General features: G+C 37.6%; 2 protein-coding genes across 12 annotated transcripts in view; one reads left to right on the forward strand and one right to left on the reverse strand.

Annotated features, from left to right (window-relative positions):
• Mmp1 (matrix metalloproteinase 1) overlaps nt 1-5,793 on the forward strand; it is a 34,335-nt gene extending 28,542 nt beyond the window's left edge. For 3 of the 11 annotated variants that reach the window (XM_028309967.1, XM_028309965.1, XM_028309966.1), the window contains exons 9-13: nt 186-360; nt 816-1,019; nt 1,220-1,476; nt 1,879-2,035; nt 5,329-5,793. In XM_028309967.1, the coding sequence (XP_028165768.1) occupies nt 186-360; nt 816-1,019; nt 1,220-1,476; nt 1,879-2,035; nt 5,329-5,444 (909 nt within the window). In that variant the 3' untranslated portion in view covers nt 5,445-5,793. Of the gene's footprint in view, nt 1-185; nt 361-815; nt 1,020-1,219; nt 1,477-1,878; nt 2,036-3,817; nt 4,015-4,467; nt 4,536-4,953; nt 5,069-5,328 lie in introns of those variants that run through there. The other 8 variants (XR_003656232.1, XR_003656231.1, XR_003656233.1 and 5 more) reach the window with 8 other exon arrangements.
• Nucleotides 5,794-5,948: 155 nt separating this feature from the next.
• Mid1 (calcium-permeable channel component Mid1) overlaps nt 5,949-24,101 on the reverse strand; it is an 82,281-nt gene continuing 64,128 nt past the window's right edge. Inside the window, exons 2-3 of the mRNA XM_028309974.1 lie at nt 13,920-14,274; nt 5,949-12,623 (exon numbers count right to left, since the gene is read on the reverse strand). Coding sequence (XP_028165775.1) covers nt 12,295-12,623; nt 13,920-14,274 — 684 coding nt within the window. The 3' untranslated portion in view covers nt 5,949-12,294. The remainder of the gene's footprint in view (nt 12,624-13,919; nt 14,275-24,101) is intronic.

Raw genomic sequence — 24,101 nt, forward strand, 5'->3', positions numbered from 1 at the left:
ATTTCTATAAGGTCGATAACCTCCAGCAAGAATAATTCCTTAAAAACTTACTTTTATTTACGTAATAGTTCCCTGTGAAATGACTCAATTAGTATCTGAAAACAATAATTCTGGAATGTAATTTTAGTTTTCCCTTTATTTTTAAACAAGGAATAGGCAGTGTTACTTAATTTCTTTCTTTACAGGCTCTCTACGGTCACAAAACGCAAACTGACATCGGTGGGGGCGTAGCTCCCAACCAGCCCACTGGCCCCCGCGTGACCACCCAGCAACCATCGGCCGAGGACCCCGCTCTCTGTTCGGACCCCAAGTTCGATACCATCTTCAACTCGGCTGATGGAGGCACTTTCATCTTCAAGGGTAAATTAAATTCGAAATTCGAATTATGAAAATGAACTGATACTTACTGGCCACTAAAAAAGAAAATTAAAAACTTTGAGGATTTGGATTTTCATTTGTAATTTCGACTGCATTCGAAATTTAAATTATTAGAACGATTTGGTACTGGCCGCTAAAAATAAAACAAAAACACTTTTGAAGATTTGGGTTCCAATTTCTAATTACAAAACAAATGAATGAGTGTCCCATGGAAAATGCTACGCTAGATCGTGGATAGATGCTTGTAGGTTAATTGAAGGTTCGACTCCTGCTGGGGACAAAATATATTGATGTGATAATCATAGGGCGAGGAAATTCAAAGATCTGTCATCTGGATTATATTACCAAGTGTATACCATTATTTGGTGCATAAACATAGTATGTTAAAACAAACTGACAAATAAAAATTACTTCACAAATCTCTCATATTTCTCCAGGCGAACACTATTGGCGGTTGACTGAAGACGGTGTAGCAGCCGGCTACCCTCGGTTGATCTCACGCGCCTGGCCCGGCCTGCCCGGTAATATTGACGCTGCCTTCACGTATAAGAACGGAAAGACCTACTTCTTCAAGGGCTCTAAGTACTGGAGGTATAATGGGCAGAAGATCGATGGAGACTATCCTAAAGAAATTAGCGAAGGTAAGTTTGTATTTACAAAAAAACAAAATGATAGATATAGTTATGTATAATCCTCTTTTGCTGTCCTGAAAGAAGTACCTTTTTAGACAAGAATAATTGACCCCGTTCCAAGAGTTGAACAACAAAAAGTCAACTCAAATTATGTAAATTCTAGACTTTCACAGTGACAGCTTTTTAAAACTTTACTCCGTATTTTCCAGGTTTCACTGGAATCCCTGATAACCTAGACGCTGCATTAGTGTGGTCGGGCAACGGCAAGATCTACTTCTACAAGGGCTCGAAGTTCTGGAGGTTCGACCCTGCCCAGAGGCCACCGGTCAAGGCCACCTACCCCAAACCTCTGTCCAACTGGGAGGGAATCCCTGATGGCATTGATGCTGCATTGCAATATACCAATGGATACACTTACTTCTTCAAGGGTGGATCTTACTGGCGGTTTAACGACAGAACTTTCAGTGTAAGTAATTTTCCAAAAGTTCGCTTAGTTATCTACTTATTTTTGGGAAACCAAGTTCCCTTATGTGTCATACTCACCTGAAAAACTCGATGAATTCGCTGAATTCGAGCTCACAACAAAATTGTAGATATACTTAATGTTTTTACTTATCCTATGAGATTTTATCTCACACGGAATGTTTGTTACTTAGTGTTTTATAAACAAAAAATTGAAGACGAATAACTCAATAATGATTCGGGAGGAAGCCTGTGGGAGAAGATGGGAATACCCCTAACTTATGAAAAAAAAAATCTTCTTAGGCTTTCATTATGGTAGCGTCTTTTGAACACACTTAGACTAACGTTAGTGGAGCGTTTTTTGACCACACCTTTTTAATATCACAAACACTCTTTCAACCTTCAGGTGGACTCAGACAACCCAGCGTTCCCGCGGTCGACCGCCTTCTGGTGGTTAGGCTGCAGCAGCGCGCCCCGAGGCACCGTCGGAGGTAACGCGAAACTGACGCACAGCGGCGAGGGACCGTCTGAGGATGATGTCGGGGACATCCTCTTCGACGCAGGTTGGTTCAGGGCCCAGGACGCCGGGAAATGACGAGGATGTACTGCTTGTGCCTAATGCAAAAGATTAGAAAAGTGATGCGATAGTTTAGATCAGGGATGCACAGATATTATGGGGCAAGGGGCCACTCGGGCAGATTATGAGCTGAAAGTGGGAAAGAAAATAAACACAACTGAATAAAGGTTCAGATTGTTAAAATTTTGTGCATCCTTGGTTTAGATGTAAGAAAAACGATGTAAATGTAATTTATTTTTATCAACAAGGGATAGGAGAAAGGAATATTGGTTAATTTGAAACAGCTTTTGTAGGCTTTTTGAGAATTAAAGGCTGAAGGAGACAATTAGCTACTTTGTAATTATTTGAGATATTGATTTAGATTAGATTTTGACAGAGAAGTTGTTTGGCATATATTTAAGTACTCTTACCTTGTAATATTAAAAAGTATTTTGTGATATTCATCAAAGCAGCTTTAATTTACATAATCGCAAAAAATATAACGAAATAGCTGAAAAATTAGGCACAAGCATTACTTTATACAAATTCCTTTAGTCCCCTAAATAAAAATATCTCCATTTGATAATATTCTAGAGGGACAACACCGACTCCACTGTTAAATGTACGCTCTATTTGTTATTTGTTTGTGATTGTCTATTAGTTTTTGTGTTTCCTCTTCTAGTAGTTATCATAATATTCTTTTCAACATTAGACTTTTTAGTTTAAGCTACATCCTATACTCAGTTACCATTTCTAAGTTTCTTGTTTTTCAATTCTATACCTATCTGTTTACTTGACTTTGTGTATGTTACTTCTATTCCTACTTTTAATATTGCGTTCTAATTCATTATCATCAGTAACTTTGTTATATTATTTTTAATACTAATCAACATATGAGTGCATTAACAGTTGAAGCAATAACCTACTAACTGACCTTTTATTTTTACTAACATACTAAAATTACTAATTGCAAAATAATTTATATATTCGATTCAGTTGGCAAAGCTGTTTCTGACGGTGGCATGCTCATGACGTCAATTTTTACGAAGTTCAGGCTTCTGACTAACTGGTATTGGTTTGATTTGACAATAATTGACATGTCAAAGTTAATTAATGCTTGCTGAATGGATTGGATATTGCTATTGGTGGAGCAGCAGTGGGAGACGGTGATCCTAATTCAAAGATGGCGGAGCGGCTTCTGGGCACCGCGAACCTACCTGCAGTATCTTGTCTGAAGTTTGGGGCTTAAAAACGACGTGATCGTCTGAAAAAAACGAATAAACAGGCTCCAGATTTCACTCACGACATTTTGCAATCCAGAACACACAAATATTTATTTAATGTCTATAAAATGCACAATTTAAGTGTTGTGTCAATAGTAAAGCACTATGATTTGTTTGTTGATCCACATTAAATAGAATATTTATCTCACTTGCACAATTTCACAATGTTTGTAATATGATATGCCTTGTTGAAATGTTGGCCGTAATCGATTCCGAAACACTCGTGTGGTCATTTTAAGTCACAGTGAATTTAAATTGTTAAGAGTAAAGTTAATTTGACGCCGATAAAAAATATAAGTATGAATCGTAAGTTGGAATCGACTTGTCTAACATTTGTAAAGGCGCTTTAACTGTGTTATCACAGAAGTTACTGATGTGATGTGTTATCAATGCACTGTGTGACGTCACAAGTCTCACTCACCTCGAGACATTTCAATGTTTCATTGTGATCAAAGGTGTTTGGGATGTTCACGTTTCGATATGTGCGTTTGTGTGTTTTTTTCTAGGTGTAAAATCATCCGCTCCCAGATCATTCTTCTGGTTCAGGAAATAGCCTCGGTGGAGAGTTCCTGAACATTGTACATAGAGAAATTGCATAAAGAACAAAGACTCAATTAGTAACTAGGAGAATATATGCGAATACCAGTGAGATTATAGACATAAGCGGTGATTTTAGAACCAGCGAGCTTGTCACACGCTGCCTGTACGTTTTTCTTCATTTCACTAAGCCTGTTTTTACGCTTGTAGCATGTTTGGGCTGACTTGGTGGGTCATGCAGATGCTTGCATGGGTGCATGACTTTAGATTTAAGATGCTTTGCTTTTCTATAAGTTTTCACCAAACTTCATCACGGAAATAAAAATCAAATTTTTTTTTTGGGTGGAATCTTATTACTTTAGTAAACGCACTTCATTCTTTTATATTTTCCCTTTTATTTAAATACTTTTGATTTATTTCATTCGTCAAAATCTGATTTTATTTTAATCACGCCGTCTGTAGGTTTTATTCAATACTTAAATAACTATACTGTCATTATTTTTACGGTTGCGGTTACGGGTTTGAGGGGTAGTGTGTGTTTGCATAGTGTAGAAGTAGTAGTAAATAATTATTTTGGTTTAAAGACTCTAATAATATATTCCGACTGCTCGGTTTCTAGATGTACTGAAGCATAAGATAAAGGTTTTCGTGTTGAATGTTTAACGACACTCGACGGGCGTCCTCCATGTAAGAGATGAAAAGAGTTTTCAAATGAATTAACTTGAGCACTCCCATGTTTTGTTTTATGGACACAAAATACTGACCATTAATGGAATGGAATCATATGACTTAAATAATAAGCATGTAGAAAATTAAACGTTGAGATGCATTAGTATTGTAACTAACATAGTGGTGTAAGACAATTTTAATTTATTTTATTTAAGTTTGGAAAATAATGTGTAAAAGGTTAATGAATTAACTCTTTACCTTAAAAACTTTTTGAAAGTATGAATTAACTATAGAATGACTGACTGACGACAAAATGCATGTAAATATGTGTGCGTAGATTAATAATGTACATTTGAAGTACTATAGTGTAGTTTGCACAGGGGGACCTGGTTGTGGTTGACTAAAGGATCCATCCTAAACCCAGTGAATGTTTCAGTGGTCAGCGTTCAGTCAGGCGGGGCTAGACTGTAATTGTCCTTGAGACGTGGCTCCGGCCGCTACTTATTAGGAGGTCACTACATCCTCCGCCGCGACATCACTCACCCGCATCTGTAGGTTTATTTTAATTTCATTTGTTTATCCGAAAATTCCTATTAACATTTTCATAACCAAACGGAATTTTCGGACGATTTTTGTTTTCGATTCACGCTTGGTGAACATTCATCACATTTGTCATTTGTTTTGTTTTCAAAATTATGTTCTAATCACCTGAATTGTTAAATACTGTTTGTGAATCACAATACGCACTGTGCACTTACACGTAATGAATGAAAACATTTTGTGTTAACATTTGTGAATACAATTTTCGCAGATACAGAAGAAAGTTCTGGCGGTAGAAGCGGTAATAACAGCGCGAATAGTGTTCAGATGTCGTTTGCGCTCGCGCTGGTAACGGCGTTTGTCGCGAGGATATCGGCGCGCGCCTAGCGACGCCCGACGCGTGCAGCGATGTCCGCGCGGGATGCGCGTTCAGTGTCTCGGTTGCGAGCTAGCGCTGGGCTGACGTCACATGGACGGTTCACGGATTCTATGTTATGTCCCAGCGCTACTCGTGCGGCCCCCGGGCTCCAGCCCTCTGTGTCACCGACTGTGATCGTGTGTTGTGTGCCTGTCCGCGTTCGGTATATTGTGTATAGCGAACGCTGTGCTGTGATGACGAATGAGTCCTTTTTATACGCGAGAACGATAATTTAATGCGAAGTCATAGTTTTTATACTTAATATAAATAGATGATGTAAGATCGAGTGTGATATTGACGTAAGCGAACATTTTTGTATTAAAATATTTAAACAAACGGAACATGTTTTTTTATTTATTTTCTTCATTATTTACTGGGCTGGGTTAATAATAAAACGAAACACTTGTATTTTAATCGGTTTATTTAACGTTTTTCTGGTTCTCCAATAATTCTTCTTAAGTTAGTAATTACAAGTTTATATGACAATATTTTTCGTTTTTATTCCATTTTCATAAACGTATTTTTTTAATAAACATCTCCACAATTCATCATAACACGGTCGTGCGACCTACTGTCTCAATCGTTCTAACTCTTAGGAAAATGCAAATAATATTAAATTTCAAAATCTGTCTACGATTATTCGAACGTGATTAATCTCGATGCTACATGCGGCGGAGCGCGGGCGCGGCTACGAGGGACACGCGCCCGCCCTGCCGCGCCGTAGCGGCTACGGCATAGCAGCGCAGGCGCGGCCCGGTTTGTCAACCGCCGGCCCGCGGCCCCGCGCGGCACACTAACAGATTTATAATCATTTAGAAGGCGTAACATAAGACTTATTACACGATCACTACTCGAGAAACACCTACGACACATCCTAGATCATATCAATATATCGGAGCCCCGCGTGCTGTGGCAGTGTCCGCCGGCGCCGCAACCCGCGTCGCCGACTTGTGCTTACCCTTGTAATTTTTTATGAGATAAGATTTACCCTACGCTACCTCTCTCACTATGAAATAGGCAACTTTAATGATATTATTTATAGCGATTATTAATTATGTCCAAGCGGTCCTCTGGACGTTTGACAATATTTTAATATTAATGTCCTGATTAGTGCAATGTATTCGATTGAAATGATATTCAAATTAAAGACTTCAAGTAGAATGCCTTTAAAGTCCTCTTAATCATATATTTATATGATCTAGAACTCATTAGGAATAATGGTATTAATGTGATGTTGGAGGAACATCGTTCTATTAAAAATAAAATCGTCAACAACGCCACTCACACTGGACTTCATGAAAGTATGTGTGAAATTAAAGAAATGAATAAAACATGTTTGGCTACGGTTTTTCTAGGTCCAACATAATACTATCAAAATAACACAAAACATTTATATTTAAATGGAAACGACACTAATTACATACATTATATTTATACTAATTTATGAACAGCCATGCAAACGAATGATTTTTATGCATAGTTTGAGATTTTCCGTTATTTAGCTAAGCTAACATTTTTATACTTAAGTTTCGGAATAAAACATCGACACAGCCTATTATTTATTATTGCGTTCACAGGTAATCAAGCGAGTGTGTTTACCAAAGAACTTTGTTATTTTGATGCGGGAAGCCTAGTTAAATAAAGGAATTCTCTAACTATTAACGAAAAGTAACTACAATACCAAACGAAACATCTATCAATTACAAAGTATACGAAACGCGTATTAAAATGACAAATACGAAAAACAAAGAGACATTAAAAGAGAAACTTTCGGGGCTGAAGAACATGGACCTTAACTCGCTTACTTATGTGCCGGTTAAAATAACGTACGAATTAGTATACCTATTAATTTAATATTTGATTCTTCATAAGACTTTTAATACATATCAATTGTATCTTATGTTACTAACCACCTTCATCTAAATATTGAAAAATAGAAGGCCATGTGTTTCTATTGTATTTAAGTACTTATCTCACTCAGACATCGTCACATACTAAGTGCACACTCAAGTATAAAGGGTTTCGACTGAACACTAAGATGACAGTCAAAGTTAAGTCTCTTATCGTCTGTCACTGTCACAACATCAGCGACGTGACCCTAGGCACAGTGAAGTATCTAATTAAACTGTGATAGTATTTGTAGTCACAATTGTGTCTTTTCTCTCTTCCTAGATTACAATATTCTAATAGGGTCAAATAGGCGCCATGTGACAGTGACAGCCGATGATAGAGCCCTAAATCTGAACATCGTTTTAATATTCGGACGCTATAAGCCTTGAGCAGTTATGTCTTAAAGACATACCCCAGACATAAAAGAAATATTACATGATAAAAGGATAAAAGCCTTGCTTAATAGCTCCTTTCAGAAAAAGATAGAACCCATTGTAATTCTTCACAAAACGTTCCAACAAAGCTGTAATGTAATTGTTCTTTCTCCTCCAGAAAAGCTTTATCACAATTTAAAGTTACACAGCAATAAAGGTTACTTTGCAATTTTGCATCAAAAAGTATTACTAATCTGAATTTACACTCTCAAATATTAATTTGGAAATGATATATTATATGCTACATAGCATAAAATAGACCAAATCAAAAATACAAGTTCAAACTATTGAGATCCATATTACGAAACGAAGCTTAGATTCTATCTTAAGATTGACCTAAATATTGAAATTCAATCCAACAAAAGCTTGAATGTGTGTTTAAAATTTAGTCGAGTGAGTCTGAGTTATTTTATACCTAGTGTACACTTAGCAAAATAATTGCAAAGAATCGAAGTAACAAATACACGAGTAACATGAAAGGATAATGCAGCCCACTCATTCACTTGAAGTCCCATTGCATTTGGTCACATTGTTTCATTCCAGAATGTATTTCAAGTGCCAACTTAATTTCCATCAAACCAGCATATATAAAAAATGTATTAACATCTTGTTCGTTGTCATAAGAACAGGGAGCTGTCTTCTCAAGGACTGACCACAGCCATATGTTCTATATTACATTGTACTTTTGCCGTTAAAGCAACATTAATAAATCCCAGTACACATCAACTTCCATAACGCTCTGTCATTGTATAGAAAAAAGAACAGAAGTCAGTCGTTTAACAGCCGCGTATTTACACAATAGTAAGGCCGTATACGTATAAAATAATTAATATATGTATTGTACAAACTATCAACATCAACATGATTGCGGACATGCTTCGGTTTCGATAATTAATTATATACTTTTGTCGTTATGTAAAAGGCTATCATTTGGTGTTTTCCTTACATATTATATTCTATATTGATTAGGACATTACTGTATCTACAACGATTCGAATTATTAACTGACACGTTGTCAGACGACCCCGAAAGCGAACTCTGTTTGTGCGTGCGTGACAGTCCGGTTGCTGCGTAACCTAACGTGAACCGCTTAACTTACCAAACAGTATAGCTAGTTAATTCCCTCATTATTGAATAATTTACAATGAAATGGACTTCGTGAGAACGTGCCGCCACAAAACTAAAACCGTTCACAAATAAAACCGAATTCGTATAATATGACAGACAACAAAATTAATCTTGGCAGCAGACGGAGCACTGAAGTTTCTAATTTCGTATTCCTAATAGATTACTTCTCAGTTACAGTTTACAGCTAAGTAATACATAAGTTTTCGTACACTGCTTTACAATTCAGCATCGTCTTTCATTATTTGTGCGTTAAACATTTACACTTTATTTATGTACACCAAAACGTAATTCATTAAATTTAATTAAAAACATAATACACACTATCACCAAACTTTCAACATAACATTAAAATACATCCGTACGTAAGTATACCTAGGAGTATGGCACGTGCGAGCGCACGCCGCGCCGCCGCGTCGCGTCGCAGTCGGCTCGTGGACGCCTCGTGGGTCAATGTGAAATCTACGTGATTAATCAGTTATTTACTACGAATTATTGCTAATTTTGTGTCCCTACGAAATCAATCTCACAAACAAACGGCAGTTTAGTGATCATGGTGAAAATCGACTCGACTTTTTTTTATTCATTTACACCTATTTATTTAATAGCTTCGAATCTCTCTTGGAGTACTTACATTAGTTACGTAGATAAAACTCAAGCTTCGACTTATAATTACGATGAAATTCTGTCGTATGCATGCATTTACGAGCAAACGGTCACCTAAACGAAAATGTTAATGTAAACAACATTCGAACCGAACTCCTCTCGTTTGGTCTTTTAACATCTACTCTAGAATAGATAGTGAACAAGTGAAGATATCAAGAATGTAGAGTAGAAACACCCACAAAGAAGGAATGCACGGCCAATGTGTAAGTTTTAACGAGTGCTCGAAATTGTTCCAATTAATTATGTTCTAGTAATTCATTCTCTATTACTAAATTTTAGACACCTTGATAATTAATTAATTTATACATAGATACACGTAGATACCGTGAAGAAGGCCCTGCAGCGCGGGCTATGAAATATTTATTAACACTACTCTGCTTTGCATTGACCTATTTAATGTTTTCGTGTTATTCGACTCTCTGAAGTGATTTTTGCTTGACACTCCACTTACGTACTATAATTTAGATGCTTACGATAGATCAAAAGAACTAGACCACAAAACCGATGCAAATGACGAGTTGGATGAGACTTTTTAATTTTATATGGGCATTTTGTAAACGAACGATTTAAATGTAGTTAGTGTATATTAATTTGGATCCTAATATCTACTATAAATTCCCTTGAAGAGACTCTATCTCTATGATTTGTAACGTTTTACTTTTTCGATTTGCCAAACAAGTTTTGAGTATTATGCATAAGTAATTAATATTCATTGTTTAGTCGGATGGATGTAAGTAATAACCCGAGAGTTGCGAGTGTCCTGCTGTGCGGTGCTTTCACTTCGGGAGAGTGAAGGCACTGGGGATCACGAGCGAATTAGATATTCGATTGAAACAATAACGACCCTCTTTTGTCACGGCACTGATCAACACCTGTCTGTCTATGTATATCTAGTCTATAGTCGCTGAAGTGGAACTTTCCTTTGAAAATACTAAGAAAATAGATGTTTGTATTCTGTGAATGCAATGCGGTTTATAAAGTGATATGGTGACGTCACCCGTCGCGCAGACGAAACCAGGCTGAAGTTAGTAACAAACGAAACTCCTAAGAAGCAGTAATAGACCATTAGCACCTTCGGTGACTTTAAGTATGGGAGTGGAAACAACAAACCGTCTTGACATATGTACACGATAAAAACGTAAAAAATAACTTACTTAATATTATTATCATTTATCATTTGAATACAACAACTACATCCCCGCCTGAGGACAATATTCATAACAAATGTCCATTCAATAAAGTCTTAATAACCATTAATTATACATGATTTTGATCACAAAATGTTCAACGATACCTCTATAATTTAATATTTTTTCAAAAATAAGACAAACCAACAAATACCGTCCCTTATACATACATGTGAACGACTTTACCCCCGTTGAAGTTTGCGTCATCATTATCATATACTCGACACGATATACATATACAATAATATATATTAAAAATCAATTCATATAAAAATCATTTTCAACCATGTTACATCTGAATAATGTTGAAGTTCATAAGACGGATATTTACATATAATTTTCATTATATGCATTAGTCATACTTTATTTCTTACAAAACAACAACTACGTTTAATTAACCCTATGTTATTTTAGTCAATAATATGTGTAGACCAACTATTTAGGCATTCGAAGACGACCAGCGACGAGAATTGCCAGAACCAGCTGCTTTACAGACCTGCGTCGGTCACGGTACTACTCATACGTAGCTAACAATATTTCAGCAATGGAAACACTGTAAATAAATTAAGCATTATTTTCAGCCTTTCCATTGATTACTGGCATTGTGTCATAAGCTCATTAAGGCTCTATCTTAAGATTTTCTCGAAGTTTTCCCAAAAACTGTAAGTAAACCCGCTCACAATTATTTAGGAAGATTTTCGGTATTAAATTGTTACATTTTCATTCAGGTCAACTGAATGTGGATTTTTAATAGCCTACAGAATATAATACTGTTCTTGTGCCATTCTCGCCCTGCGCCTATCTTTCATTCACCTCGTATATTGAAGTTACAAAAATAATTATCTACAAAACGACTTCAATTAGTAATAATAAAAAAACAGTAAATCAGGATTTCACTTTCAACTTTATCGGACATGAAGAATGCTGTCTGGCACATATCAACCATAATAATGTTTAATAACTGGAATTGTCATTTGTATAAATTACTTGCACGTATAAAAAATTCACACGATCCCTGACACAATTTACGTTTATACTTAACTTTCGTCTCAGAATTACGAATCTTATTTTCGGTAAGATATTGCTTCTATGAAACTAGTTTCGTAAACAAGTTCATCGTGAACACCTATGAAATTTGCTAACCGTAAACACTATTAAAAATAATATTTACGCTTGACGAAAAATACTTATCATGTGAATTTTCGTTTACAATTCGTGCCGAAAACATTAACATACTGGCCGGAACATCGGCGGCTAACAGCGCTTACGAGATAAAATGCTAAAGTCATTTTCATCAGGACTCTTGGTGTTTCTATTTTGTAGAGTGTATCGACACAAACCACTTACAGTCTATGCGCGCGGCTCGCGGCGCGGTCGTCGGGCCGCGCCGCGAGTCGCGGCCATCATCGAACTCGTAACCGCGTGTAATTTATTATCATAAGTACAGCACTAATAGAAGTTCCGATCGCAGTCCGACGATCGCGGGACGTGGCGGTGCGACGCACGTTAACGTAAAACTATAACCTCGAATCGCGCACATTCACTAGAGGCGTGGACACTGTCCAGTGAGTCCGTGGGAGGGCGAGGAGCCCGACGAGGAGTGCCGCCGCGAGGAGGGCGAGGTCCGGCAGGCGGCGGGCGGCGGCGGCGGGCGCCTGGTAAGGCACGGAGCAGGTGGGCACGCGCTCCTCGACCGGCGGGCACCACTCGGGCTCGGGCCGCGGCGCCTCGCTCAGCCGGCTGTCGCAGCGGTAGCACAGCCGCCCCTCGCAGTACCAGTAGCAGCAGTCGTCCGACCCGTAGTTGGAATTGTTGGCCTGTGCTCCCGTCTCCGGTATGCGCGGGTCTGGAATGCAACATGATGATAAATTTTAACACTAATACATAATATTACAGGAATGCAACATTGAAAAAAAATTAAAAATTCTTAACTTTAAAGGTGAAATAGAAAAGTCAGTTCAAGTTTAGAATTGGAAAGCCAAGAAATAGGAAGAAAATTTTACAGTTCACATAAAACTAAGTTATCTTCCTGGCCATTTCACAAGGAATGAGAAATTGGAACTGGGTAGAAAATGGTATTAAAAGGCTAGAAATCGCGTTATAATCGTTTTGAGCATGTGCCAGCGCGGTCTGAACGAACGGTTAAGATAGCGCTAAATCAAAAAGGCGTGAAGCAACAATTGGTCAAAGTAAAGTGGTGCTAGAGGAAAAAGAAAACGCCCTGGAGCTAGCAGAAGGCACTATTTGTTTTGTGCTTTCTCGTTTTGAACCGCAGCCAAGCGATGGCGGCCTAATCGCGGCTAATTCATGCCGGCCTGCGCAGCGTGCCTCGGGCGAACAACTGCCGCAAATTCCACGCCACTATTTTACCGCCGAATTACGAAGATAATCTAAATCTACTTTAATGACACTCCAGTGCCAAATGATTTTAATTTAGATTACTCTGGAATGATATTTATCTGCCGTTTCATGACGGGGAAAACGACGTTTCACGGTAATTAAATGATTACTCATGCCCATCGTACTTTTCAAAATTTATTACATAGTAAAGTATGCTTTACGTGAAACTAACATTTCTTATCAAAATAATGGTTAGTTTGACCGGTTGGTAATATTTTCTTATATGGATCTGCATATGAGATAATACGAATTAAATAACTATTTATAGTATTTTCCAAGGCATACAAGTATAAACTCGCCTGCATACACCGTGGCATGAGGTAAAGCAAGGCAAGCAACCATAGGACACGCCGGCTGCCATCGTATCGTGCTCTTCAAACTACTTACTTAACTGGGAGTAGCTAGGTAGCAACGTCCAAATTGAATGTAGAATCAAAGCTTCCGGTACTCTTTTGTATACAGATTTTCGTTCATTTTCCTAGTGTGAAAAGATTTATAACTAATTTTAATCATGGGTATTTCGAAATTCATCTGAAGAAACTTATCGACACATTGGAGCCAGTGTCTGTACCTTTTTTAAAACTCTTGATGGAGTCCAACGGCTTGTCACTTAGATATACGGTAGAGTTAGTCAGGTTAGTCTCAACCGGCACGGTCTTATTAAGCTCAAGTATTTGAGATTATTCAACTTTTTCCAAGGTAGCTACTCCATTCAAGAGGTCTTAGATATCAAAAAACTCACCGAGGCATAGGAATGTGGGTTCACCGGCATACTGCGTGGGGTAGGCTGGCGCCCGATCCGCCGGCAAGAAGTAAGGGCAGTGTTGCTCAACAAGCTGGCAGACTGAGAGGCAGGGCTTGAGCCTTGCGACGGGCCGGCCGGGTCCGGCGGCGGCGGCGCGCACCCACCGGCCCACCACGCCGCCGGATCGCCGCCGGTCGAGGTGGCCGACGCGCTCAAGGTGCCGCGCGCGCCACCGCGCCGCGTGCTCGGCCGGCGTGCGCCGCGACCTGCCGCTCTCCTCGCTGCCTTCCTCCGCGCCCTCCTCCACCCACAGTGGCACCATTGTGCTGCACGCCCACCTCCGGTATGTCTCCTGTAATGAGTAAAGGACTGCTTTTAATATTCAATGTAAAAGACAGTGTTTTCTTAATGTACTAGAACCCTATCAAGAAATACTTATTGAATACCTCGTAGTTATCTATCGGTAACGTACTGTTTTACCTAAAAATACAATGTATTAACGTCTTGCCCTACCTACCAATTTCATTTGAGTAGCGAAAATTTCCTATCAGGACAGTCACCCGCAAAGCCGAAGTAAGCGGCTGGAGGTAAGATAGCCAGTTCCTGCGGTTAAAGATTCCGAGTGAACCTCGCTTCCACCTTCAGCCTGATCCGCACTATCCTTCAGGTGTGATGCAGGCTATGAGCTTCTCTATTGAGGTTAAAAAATATAAATAACTATAATATGGTTTGTCACAGAAGGACATGCAATTCGGAGAGTTTTTAGTACTTATGTATGTGGTAAATAATGCTTAAATAGAACCATCCGTAAGAAAACTAAATTAACTGATATAGCCCGCTAATGCCGCTTAAGTGCCAGTTTGCAGACAACATAGCTTGTCGTAGAACTGTTGTCTGTTGGGGCAGAAAAGTTCTCGAGAGGTGACCACGAACCGGAAAGGAAGGTCTTCCACTCGGTAGACCGAAGATCTGGTGAAGGTCGCGGGCAACACCTGGATATGGGTAGCACAGGACCAGCTTTTGTGGAAATCCTTGGGAAGGCTTTTGTCTAGCAGTGGACGGCACTAAGCTGAAACGAACCAACGAAATAGTACCCCTGTTATTATTGGAAATAATCTTCGAAAAAGAGCGATACGCAGCAAGTGCTAAAATTTATTGGTTACTCCGTTAAGCTCGACGATTGATATAATGTTTATAATAGCCTTCCATAGTTAAAAAGTGCCTTGTTCTTCTATATGAATGCGTCAAAATACGAATATTGATCCAGTCAAATTGTTAAGCAACTCTTCGGGCTTTGCGCAAATCTGTCCGTAAACTAGCCACGAAGGAGGTTACGCACAGATCTAGGACGTTATAAGGGAACGTTTTGATTTGCGAGATCTCCCGACATTACAGAAATAGCGCTGAGCGCCGCGGCGACAGCTGGCGTGTCGCTCGACCCTTCTCACTTTTATCGTTATTCAGCATTTTTCACTCCTGCAGGAAATCACGCCGCGTACTGGAGCAGTGATTAATTATCAAGTGATTAGTATCAAGCGACCGCAACGGCAGACTCATACGTTCTCAGTCGCGTCGATTCATAATAAGTATTTTAAGAATATCCAAGGTTGCGTTTTTCCAAACTTTCTTAAAAGTTACATAGAGTTAGGACAAGTTGATAAGATGGGTCAAATATGCGATGATTTAATGATGATTGATCACTTACAGAGTTCAAAAAGTATAGCGATTATTTTTAATACCTATTTAAAGCTCAATTAATATAGGTATAAAATGGTCGTTTGTTTGTTAAACAGCAGCTTTTTGTTAATGTATACTATTGAAACAACATGAAAACAGATAAGGACTGTTTGCATTGCGGCAATAATTTAATGCATTCTGTATCGGTATGAAATGAACGGTAAATTATAGGGTTTTCATTGCTTTTGGTTGCTACTAATTCTCTCAAAACAAGATATGAGCAGTACGTACAAACAGAACAGCTCCCTGGAACCCCGTGTCTTGCTAATTTGTTTGAACGGTGTGGCACGCAAGGTTTAAAGCTTGCCTGGATTAAGGCCTTTCTGTTTATGACACAATCTACTGGGCCTGTATTTGAACAGCGACGGTACGGCATTTACAGTGTACCCTGTAAAGTGCTCACTGAATCGACACAATATCATTTAACTGCTAATGATAATGGCATTTACAAGGGTTATTTGGACTTCACCTATAAGAATAAGCAATTTATTTTTATTTTAACGTAACGTCATCTTCAAGCTTCAGTCTTTTTTGAGATATTATATTTTGCAAATTATTTTCTTAGGTACCTACTCGTACGTAGGTAAGTGTTGGGTGCCAGTAATTCTGTGGTGTGTGGTAAGGTATTTCATGAAGTGCATTTTTGTTCAGTAATTCTTTTTTTTTAAGTAACTTATGTTCACAGAAAAAATGTCGTCACTGCTACAATATGCAGAATATTTGCAAGCAAGTATTAGTATAAGACAAGCTTTCAGTTTCAAGTAAAGCTTATTCAAAGTTCATGTTTGCCTCCAACCCATTACCACTATTACTCAAGAAGATGACAAGTAAGTTATAGTGCAATCAATTATTCGTAAACTAATGTTCGTGATCTGAGTACGCCTAAACTGTGTCGGAGCTGCACAAGTGTGGCGGATGTAAACATCCCTCGAGAGCCTCGCAGTTCGCGTAGAGATGTACACCCACGAATTTTTGCATTTGATTCAAATCTTGTTTCTCACCTTGCTAAAAGTTAATAATTCCGATGTAATAAAGTGAGAAGACACACAATTGGATTCATACTATAGCAATTCTGTTTAATCACACGCAATGTACCTAAGTAAATTTTAGATAAACTCAGGTGTGAACCAGAATTTAAAAAAATATCGAATCAGCAATTACAAAAGATTTAACGGAACTCTATCGACGATAAATCGATTAAATCGTCACATCCCTAGTCACGCGGGCCGAGACGTGATGAATATCGGGTCTTGACGGAGACATCTTGTAATTAATACCCCTAGTTCCATTCTGAAACGGCTGACGAATACCGCTTATTAACATCACGGCTCGGGAACTGTAAAAGAGCTGTTGATTAAAAAGCCCCGGTCCACGGCGGATATTAGCAGTGCCACTGATGAGGCTACGGTTTATACGTTGCAAATGCTCGTAGATGGGGGATATAATAATTAGCTATTAATTTGGTATGCTCTTTCTCCCACTTCTGTGACTAGTAATACCTAAGTGATTCTAATTTTACAGAAAAACAAAACTATTCAAGTGAAGTTCAAATTATTTTCTTTCTTTGTGCCAATAAAGTATCTTTTTCTACAATTGGACGAAAGAAAATAAATTTACAAGAACAATGTTTAAAAATACCTGTACGTACATTATACAAAAATACTGCTCAAATCTATCTTAATAGCACAAATTGAAGTTACATAAATATCTTCGAGTATAACTATTAGAATAACACATTATTGGTTTACCTCTGCTTAATTTAGACCCCATTGCTTTAAAAACGGTGTCAATTGTCTGCGTAAAAATAAAAAAACAACAAATCATAATCCTGTATAGCAGCAAGAGATCATTTTAACGGCCAATATACCGCTTTTCCCAGTGGGACCATTATGGGAGTCTCGAATAATAATCCCTTTTCCGTTCTCATCTGTGTAAAAGTGCAGATTTTCGAATTTTGATATTCGTCCCCATGGGTTTGGTTGTATTAAGCTTTAACTTTTGGTTTTTGGTACTAGGAATCTCTACCAAAGCTTTCTACGGGTTTTAGCCGATGTCTAAATTTTACCAAAGTCAGTTACAGTTACACTCGAACGTAACATTAAGGCTGAGTTGCACCACCTAACTTTAACGGTAACTATGACGATAACCGGTGTTTTTTGTATGGAGTTTGACAGATTTTTGACGTTTGTCAGAGTTAAAGTAAGATGGTGCAACCCAGCCTAAGTATTCTTGAAGTACATTAGCGACGGTGCGCATCTAGTTTAGTGAGATTTGATTAGGGTAAAATGTACGCATTCAATGAGAATTAGGTATTAGCATAAAAATCTAATGATGCAAAGACTCTTTATAGCTAACGTCTATTTACTGCATTTGATAAAATGTAGTGTGTAACTTAATCCGATAAAAATTACCCACAATTTGTGTAGGTAAACGCATCCGCTCAAATCTATCATCTCAGAAGGCTTACACAATATATCAATATTCAAACGTCGTAATCGACTATCAATGATCGCCACAACACTGCATGGAAACCAGTCAAGCTAACACAGGCACAGACTACAGATGTACGGTGATTGCGGCCATTGCGCGGTCGGGTGGCCAGGTATTGTGTGGTTTGCAGGCTCCACGACGGCGATTAAGCTGCGATGATTCAGTTACGGGCGAAGCGATTGTCAACAACGTAACTACCTAAGTGGTTATCACAAACACATAAAGGCCCAATCAAACAATTCACACGTACCCATGTACTTACATTACTGTATGATTCTGACAATTAAATTAAAACAGTAAGATACTTTTAATAAGATACCACCTGATAATCAAATCATAACGTTATAAATGCCTGAAAATATCTTATCTCTTCTGGGTCCTTCTAATTTTCTGGATCTTATAACGTTATTGTTTGGCACCCCTAAATTTTTTATAACTTTAGTTTAAGGTAAAATTTCATTGCGGTCTATAAATCTGCTTCACTTCACGAATAGAGAAATCATTTCACAAGCTTGCTGTGAACAATAAATTATGCAGTGCAAATAACATTCCCACACGCTTAGACCCCTTGGGTTAAACAAGAAATAGTCCGTTATCACTTCAAATAGCGCAACCGCTCATTTGCCGAGTCATTACCCTATTAAACCACAACTATATTACAATGGCGACGACTGACCACTCCTAAGTTAACACATAAACCGCCATTAGACCTTTCATGAAACGTTTATTGTAAAACAAACAACACTTGCTAATTAGCAAATAGCAGCATAAAGTCCTTTCTTAATGCCTTCATCGTCACGATCACGTTGTTTTCATTCTTTTAAACCTTTGTTAGCTTTAGTGACTATGCGTATACAATATTGGTAGTAAGTAGGCCTACATAGATTTGTAAGTACTATGAGTTTAATTAGTTTTTATAACTGCTATTGGAAACTGAAATGAGTTCGTAGTTAGTTGTGTTTAAGTGATTAAAACAACTGAATCTCACATTATTCGTATTTCAGAAATAGTTTGCGTAAGATATATCACAACAAAAAGGAGCGTCGTAGACGTATGCCTAGTAAAGGTACAGTGATAAAATGTCATATTTATTAGAATGCTTAAAACAAGCGAGCTCGAACAATTGGAAATGATCACACATGCTAGGTACTAAGTTTTAGTTGCTCAATAGTAGCATGCTTTCGTGCTAGTATTGAGCATGTCTACGTGTACCTTTAAAATGCTATCTCGGTGAGGATCGTTCGTCGAGTTCGACGGCCCATGCCATAATTAATGAATAAAGTCGATAATTGAGGTCAAGGTCAACCGTTTGGCTAATGAAATATTAGCACGGCTAACTTTTGCGGACGTGCATTGACGTTATCTGATTCAATAATGAGTAAAATTCTACCAAAACCAGATTTATATATAGGTAAGTATGTATTAATAAAGTTTTATTTTTGTGAAAAATCATATGAAGGAGCTTTTTCAATATCGACATGAATCTTTTAAAGTTTTACTTTATTTCTCAAAAGTTATGACCGAAATAACTAATGTAAACGTCGTTAGCACGTGACTTTTCAATACACGCCATTACTAGCACTCGAAGTCTTAAAAGCGTGTTTCGCAATCCCTTTGTGCCGTTTCTAATCACGTAATGTTCGTCGGTGGCTGGTGTCGAACAAATCAGAACAAATGAGCATCATGTCAAGCAACGTTGTCTCGGCGGGCGGTGGGGCGCCGGGTCCGCTCACCCCTTCCCATGATCAATCATAGAGTGGGTACGATCTGTCGGTCGATAGCCGCATACATGTGCGCCCTTTTTAGGTGGGCGAATTAACTCAGCTTAGCGATGCTGTTAGACTTTTTGACGGGAGATCGAGTGTCGTTCAGCATTGAATGAATCTTTTCGGGTTTATTGACACGCGATTTTCACTAACATGACAGCGAATGTGCCTATTGAAACTAATATAAATAAAGGCATTTCAAGTTAAATGTTTCAGAATTTTGACCTTTCAGTATAGATGTAAACAAAACATTAACTACGTAAATATTATAGGTGAAAATTCCGACAGCGCGCAGCACTAGAATGTAACTAAATCGAACAAAAAACTTAGATCGACAGATCCATTCAATCATTCTATCAAAAGGTTGTATAACGGTCATTCTCACGATTAGGCGTTCTCAGCCTAATTACCATATCATTTTTGAAATTTGGCTTAATTGACTTAAACGCATTTAAATATGAAACACATGAAAAGTACGAATTTAACAATCGTTAAGGCGTCAAATTATTCCAAGCGGTTGTCGCGTAAATGAGACCCAAAAATTTTATGGTCACGGTAATTAGATAAGGCTAATACTTAATCTAACGGTAATTAGAAAAATATGTAAAATAGCAAGAAAACAATATCTTGCATTGATAAATTTGTATATGTTACGGTCAAAGTGATAAATGTGAAAATTATGAATAATCGCCGGTTATTATGAATAATTACCGCATGATTTGGTAAATGTGATTAATATGAGGTCATTTATGTGTGTATAAAACTAAATAGGCGGCTTAGGGGTGGCCCAAGGGCCACCCCCGCCGCACCTTAACCTATTTTTCACTTTAAATCAAAACATTATGTTATAGGCATCATGGAAAAGTAATATTATGCAAAAAACATTCCAAACTCATTATGCCAAATTATACTAATTTATGATATCAAAGCGTTCAAAAGTTTGGCTGTACACGAGCACGTACACAAGATGTTGTTCTCTTTTATGAAATTTGTTAGTACTAAGGTTGAATTAGTAAATAATCACTGTTAAATGTGAATAATTTATCACTTTCACCGCGACTGTCGGGAATTATTCATAATAACCGGTTATTATTAATAATTTTCAATTTATCACATTAACCGTAACATATATAAATATATAGCGTCATAAAAAACGCTGTAGGTACACTTAATAACCCTTTGAAAAAAGGAAAACACTCATTTCTATTATTTATTGTAGGTATCAAGATATTTTCAATATACTGCAATAATCGAGGCTATAACAGTAACACTTAGTTTCGGCCAGAAGGGGCTACGTGTCACATTTTTTCATCAGAATCTTAATCATCATTTATTTGATTTCAATGTGGTACAAACGATTTAACGTACAGATAATGGATCAGGAGATCTCACAAATTTGATTTTTCGGATATGCATAGGTATATCGAAAAATTAATTAATGATTTTAGTAATTTTTCCTCTTTTTAATCTATCTGCGATCAGCCATCACCCATTATCAGATTAAATTGAATTTGTAATAATGACAGTTCCAGCTCAGCATATCCCATGATTTGTCACCTCGATTCTTTTACAATAAGTTTTCAGATTGATGCTTTTCGCTATCTCCTGAGCCTAAATGCACAATTCTTAGAATTTAGAAGGGATGCAGCAAATAGATTGCATGAAGGTCTAGTCTTTGGTTGTAAGCTTTACAGGATTTTCCACACCCTCTTTGACATTTGGTATCACTTCAGTGGACTTTGTAAGCCAAGGTGCACAGCTCAAGGTTTTTAAAACTTTATTTTGAAAACGTTAAAGTATTTCTACATTTGCGAGGCTAAGTCGATGCCATGTCTACATGGGTTTTAGGATCCATTTGTATTAGTTTGTTCTCCAAGCTTCTGCTGTCCAGTACCCATTGCATATCATGAAGTTTTTTCTGTGCATAACAAAGCAGGTAGGATGCAGTTTAGGATGGTATAAAGTGCCTATACACTTGCCTTGAAAAGTCCCATTGTCTGTTGATTTGTTCTTAATGTGATCACGCCAGGTAAGTGTTACTGTTAGAAAATCTCATCTTCTTAGGGCAAAGGTATTATGATTTAAGATGTTAATATCAATTATACTAATAGTAAAAATAAATGTCTGGTACGAGACATGTTTCATGCAGGGGTGACATCTCCTGCCTGGCCATCAGAAAGCCCCGATTTCATTCCAAGTAACTTCTTTTTGTGGGGTCACCTTAGGGGTTAAAATATACTCTTAAATCCAACAACCATGCAGCAACTGAAGCTGAACATTTGTCATGAAATCGAATCTATTTCGAGGTTACTCTAACGAAAGTTTTTTTAAATTTTGATTGTCAGATTGGAAGAAAAGTCCGTACAGTTGTTATGCGAAAGTCTTGGTATATTTCATATTTTATCATCATACTTATTCAATCGTGAGGGCAATTTGTAGGTAATAATTTCATACAACGGTGATTATAAATATACGGTAATTAGTACATGGAAATTATAAAACGATAGTTTTTCTTCAAAATCTCTAAAATCTTCAGCGTATGCAAATACTGTCTTACTACAACGTATGAAGGCCAAAGTACTGAATCTATTTAAATTAACAACGTGGATCTACCTTCAAAAATCGAGTATAAAAATAAGGACATGGTAAATAGAAAAATTGAAAACCAAAGATATGGTAATTATACTCTTACGCAATTCATCGACGGTACGCCAACGCAATAGACGTCTACTTGCTAACAGGTCTTAGAACTAACTAAGGGCTCGCGCCGCGCGCGTAAATGATGTGTCAAATATTATTATTTAGGCTTGTGTGCCCAAAAACAGAAAACGTCACGGGAATTAGGACTTTCGCTCGGACAAGCAGTTTTTTAATTCTAATTATTTACAGAATGGTTCTATTGAATAGATATTTTGCTATGCGTAAGACAATCTTTTGTACTCTTTAAAATGTTGAATGGAGTAAACCAAATCTATACGACATAAAAATTACAGCCAAGTTTTAACATTAAGTCGGTGTGCGGACGCGTAACGGTAATTAGAGAACAGAGGTTCATGAAATTAATTAAGTCACAAATACTTAAAATAGAGGCCTATGATTTAATGCACAACTGGATGGGGTTGTTAAGTAACATATAAAAATACTTGCATGTCTCTAATTTGTCATTTTTAACGATTTAACAGCCCGGACACACAAAAACTAGCTCATCTGAGAATGGCCGATAAAATAGGTCAAACCTATTTTTAGGCCGATCAGATTAGTACTGAACGACAATTGAAATGTTAGCGGACTAGAAATAGCGAAAGCTTCGACATCACGACGAGGACAGCAGAGCTATTCCGCAACGCCGTTAACGTAGTTTTCGGTCTATTTGTCTCTGTCGCTCATGTTATGCATGAGAGGGATAGAGTCATTCGAAATATCGGATATCGTTTTTGGGAGTAGCCCCCCAGAGCCGCACCAAGTCCGAAAGGAGGCCAGCTCCCCAGAGGCCTTTGCCAGAAATCCCTAAAGTTCTTTCTTTCTGATGAGTTGGGATAATTATATGACAGCATCTGGAAAATTCTTATGGCTATTTGCTTTTAATAGATTGCGGAAATGCTGCCGTTATTTATTGGATGACCAAGCAGTTTCTTAAGTATCAGGAAAATATACCTTCAGTGATATTCAAGATATTACAAATAGGGAATATTTATCTTTAGTCAGATATTCAAGATATTGCAACTAGATAGGTACGGATTAGATTTGCAGAATAAATATTTTTGAGTTTAGTCAAGTGCTATTCTGCAAACCAGGATTAGTTTTAGTTTGACAGACCTTAAATAGTTTTAGAGTAGACATTTCAGAAGCATCGCCAACTGTTTCCAATTGAGTTTATTTTTAAACTGTTGGTACAATGATTAAGAAACGTCAACCCTTTAATTAATTTCGATAGTGAGACTCCAAAATAGTAGAGTTTGGGCATTTCTATTATTAACTAGCTGACCCGGCGAACTTTGTTCCGCCTTAATGGCAATAAATAAGCAGACTTTTTTTTATTTCGAACGGGATAAAAAGTATCCTATGTCCTTCTCCTGGCTCTAAACTACCTCCCTGACAATTTTCAGCTAAATCGGTTTAGCCGTTCTTGAGTTATAAGTGGAGTAACTAACACGACTTTCTTTTATATATATATATAGAAGTAGGT

This window comes from Ostrinia furnacalis, unplaced genomic scaffold (assembly GCF_004193835.3).
Source record: "Ostrinia furnacalis isolate ACB-3 unplaced genomic scaffold, ASM419383v2 OfSCF2847, whole genome shotgun sequence".
Taxonomy (NCBI): Eukaryota; Metazoa; Arthropoda; class Insecta; order Lepidoptera; family Crambidae; genus Ostrinia; species Ostrinia furnacalis.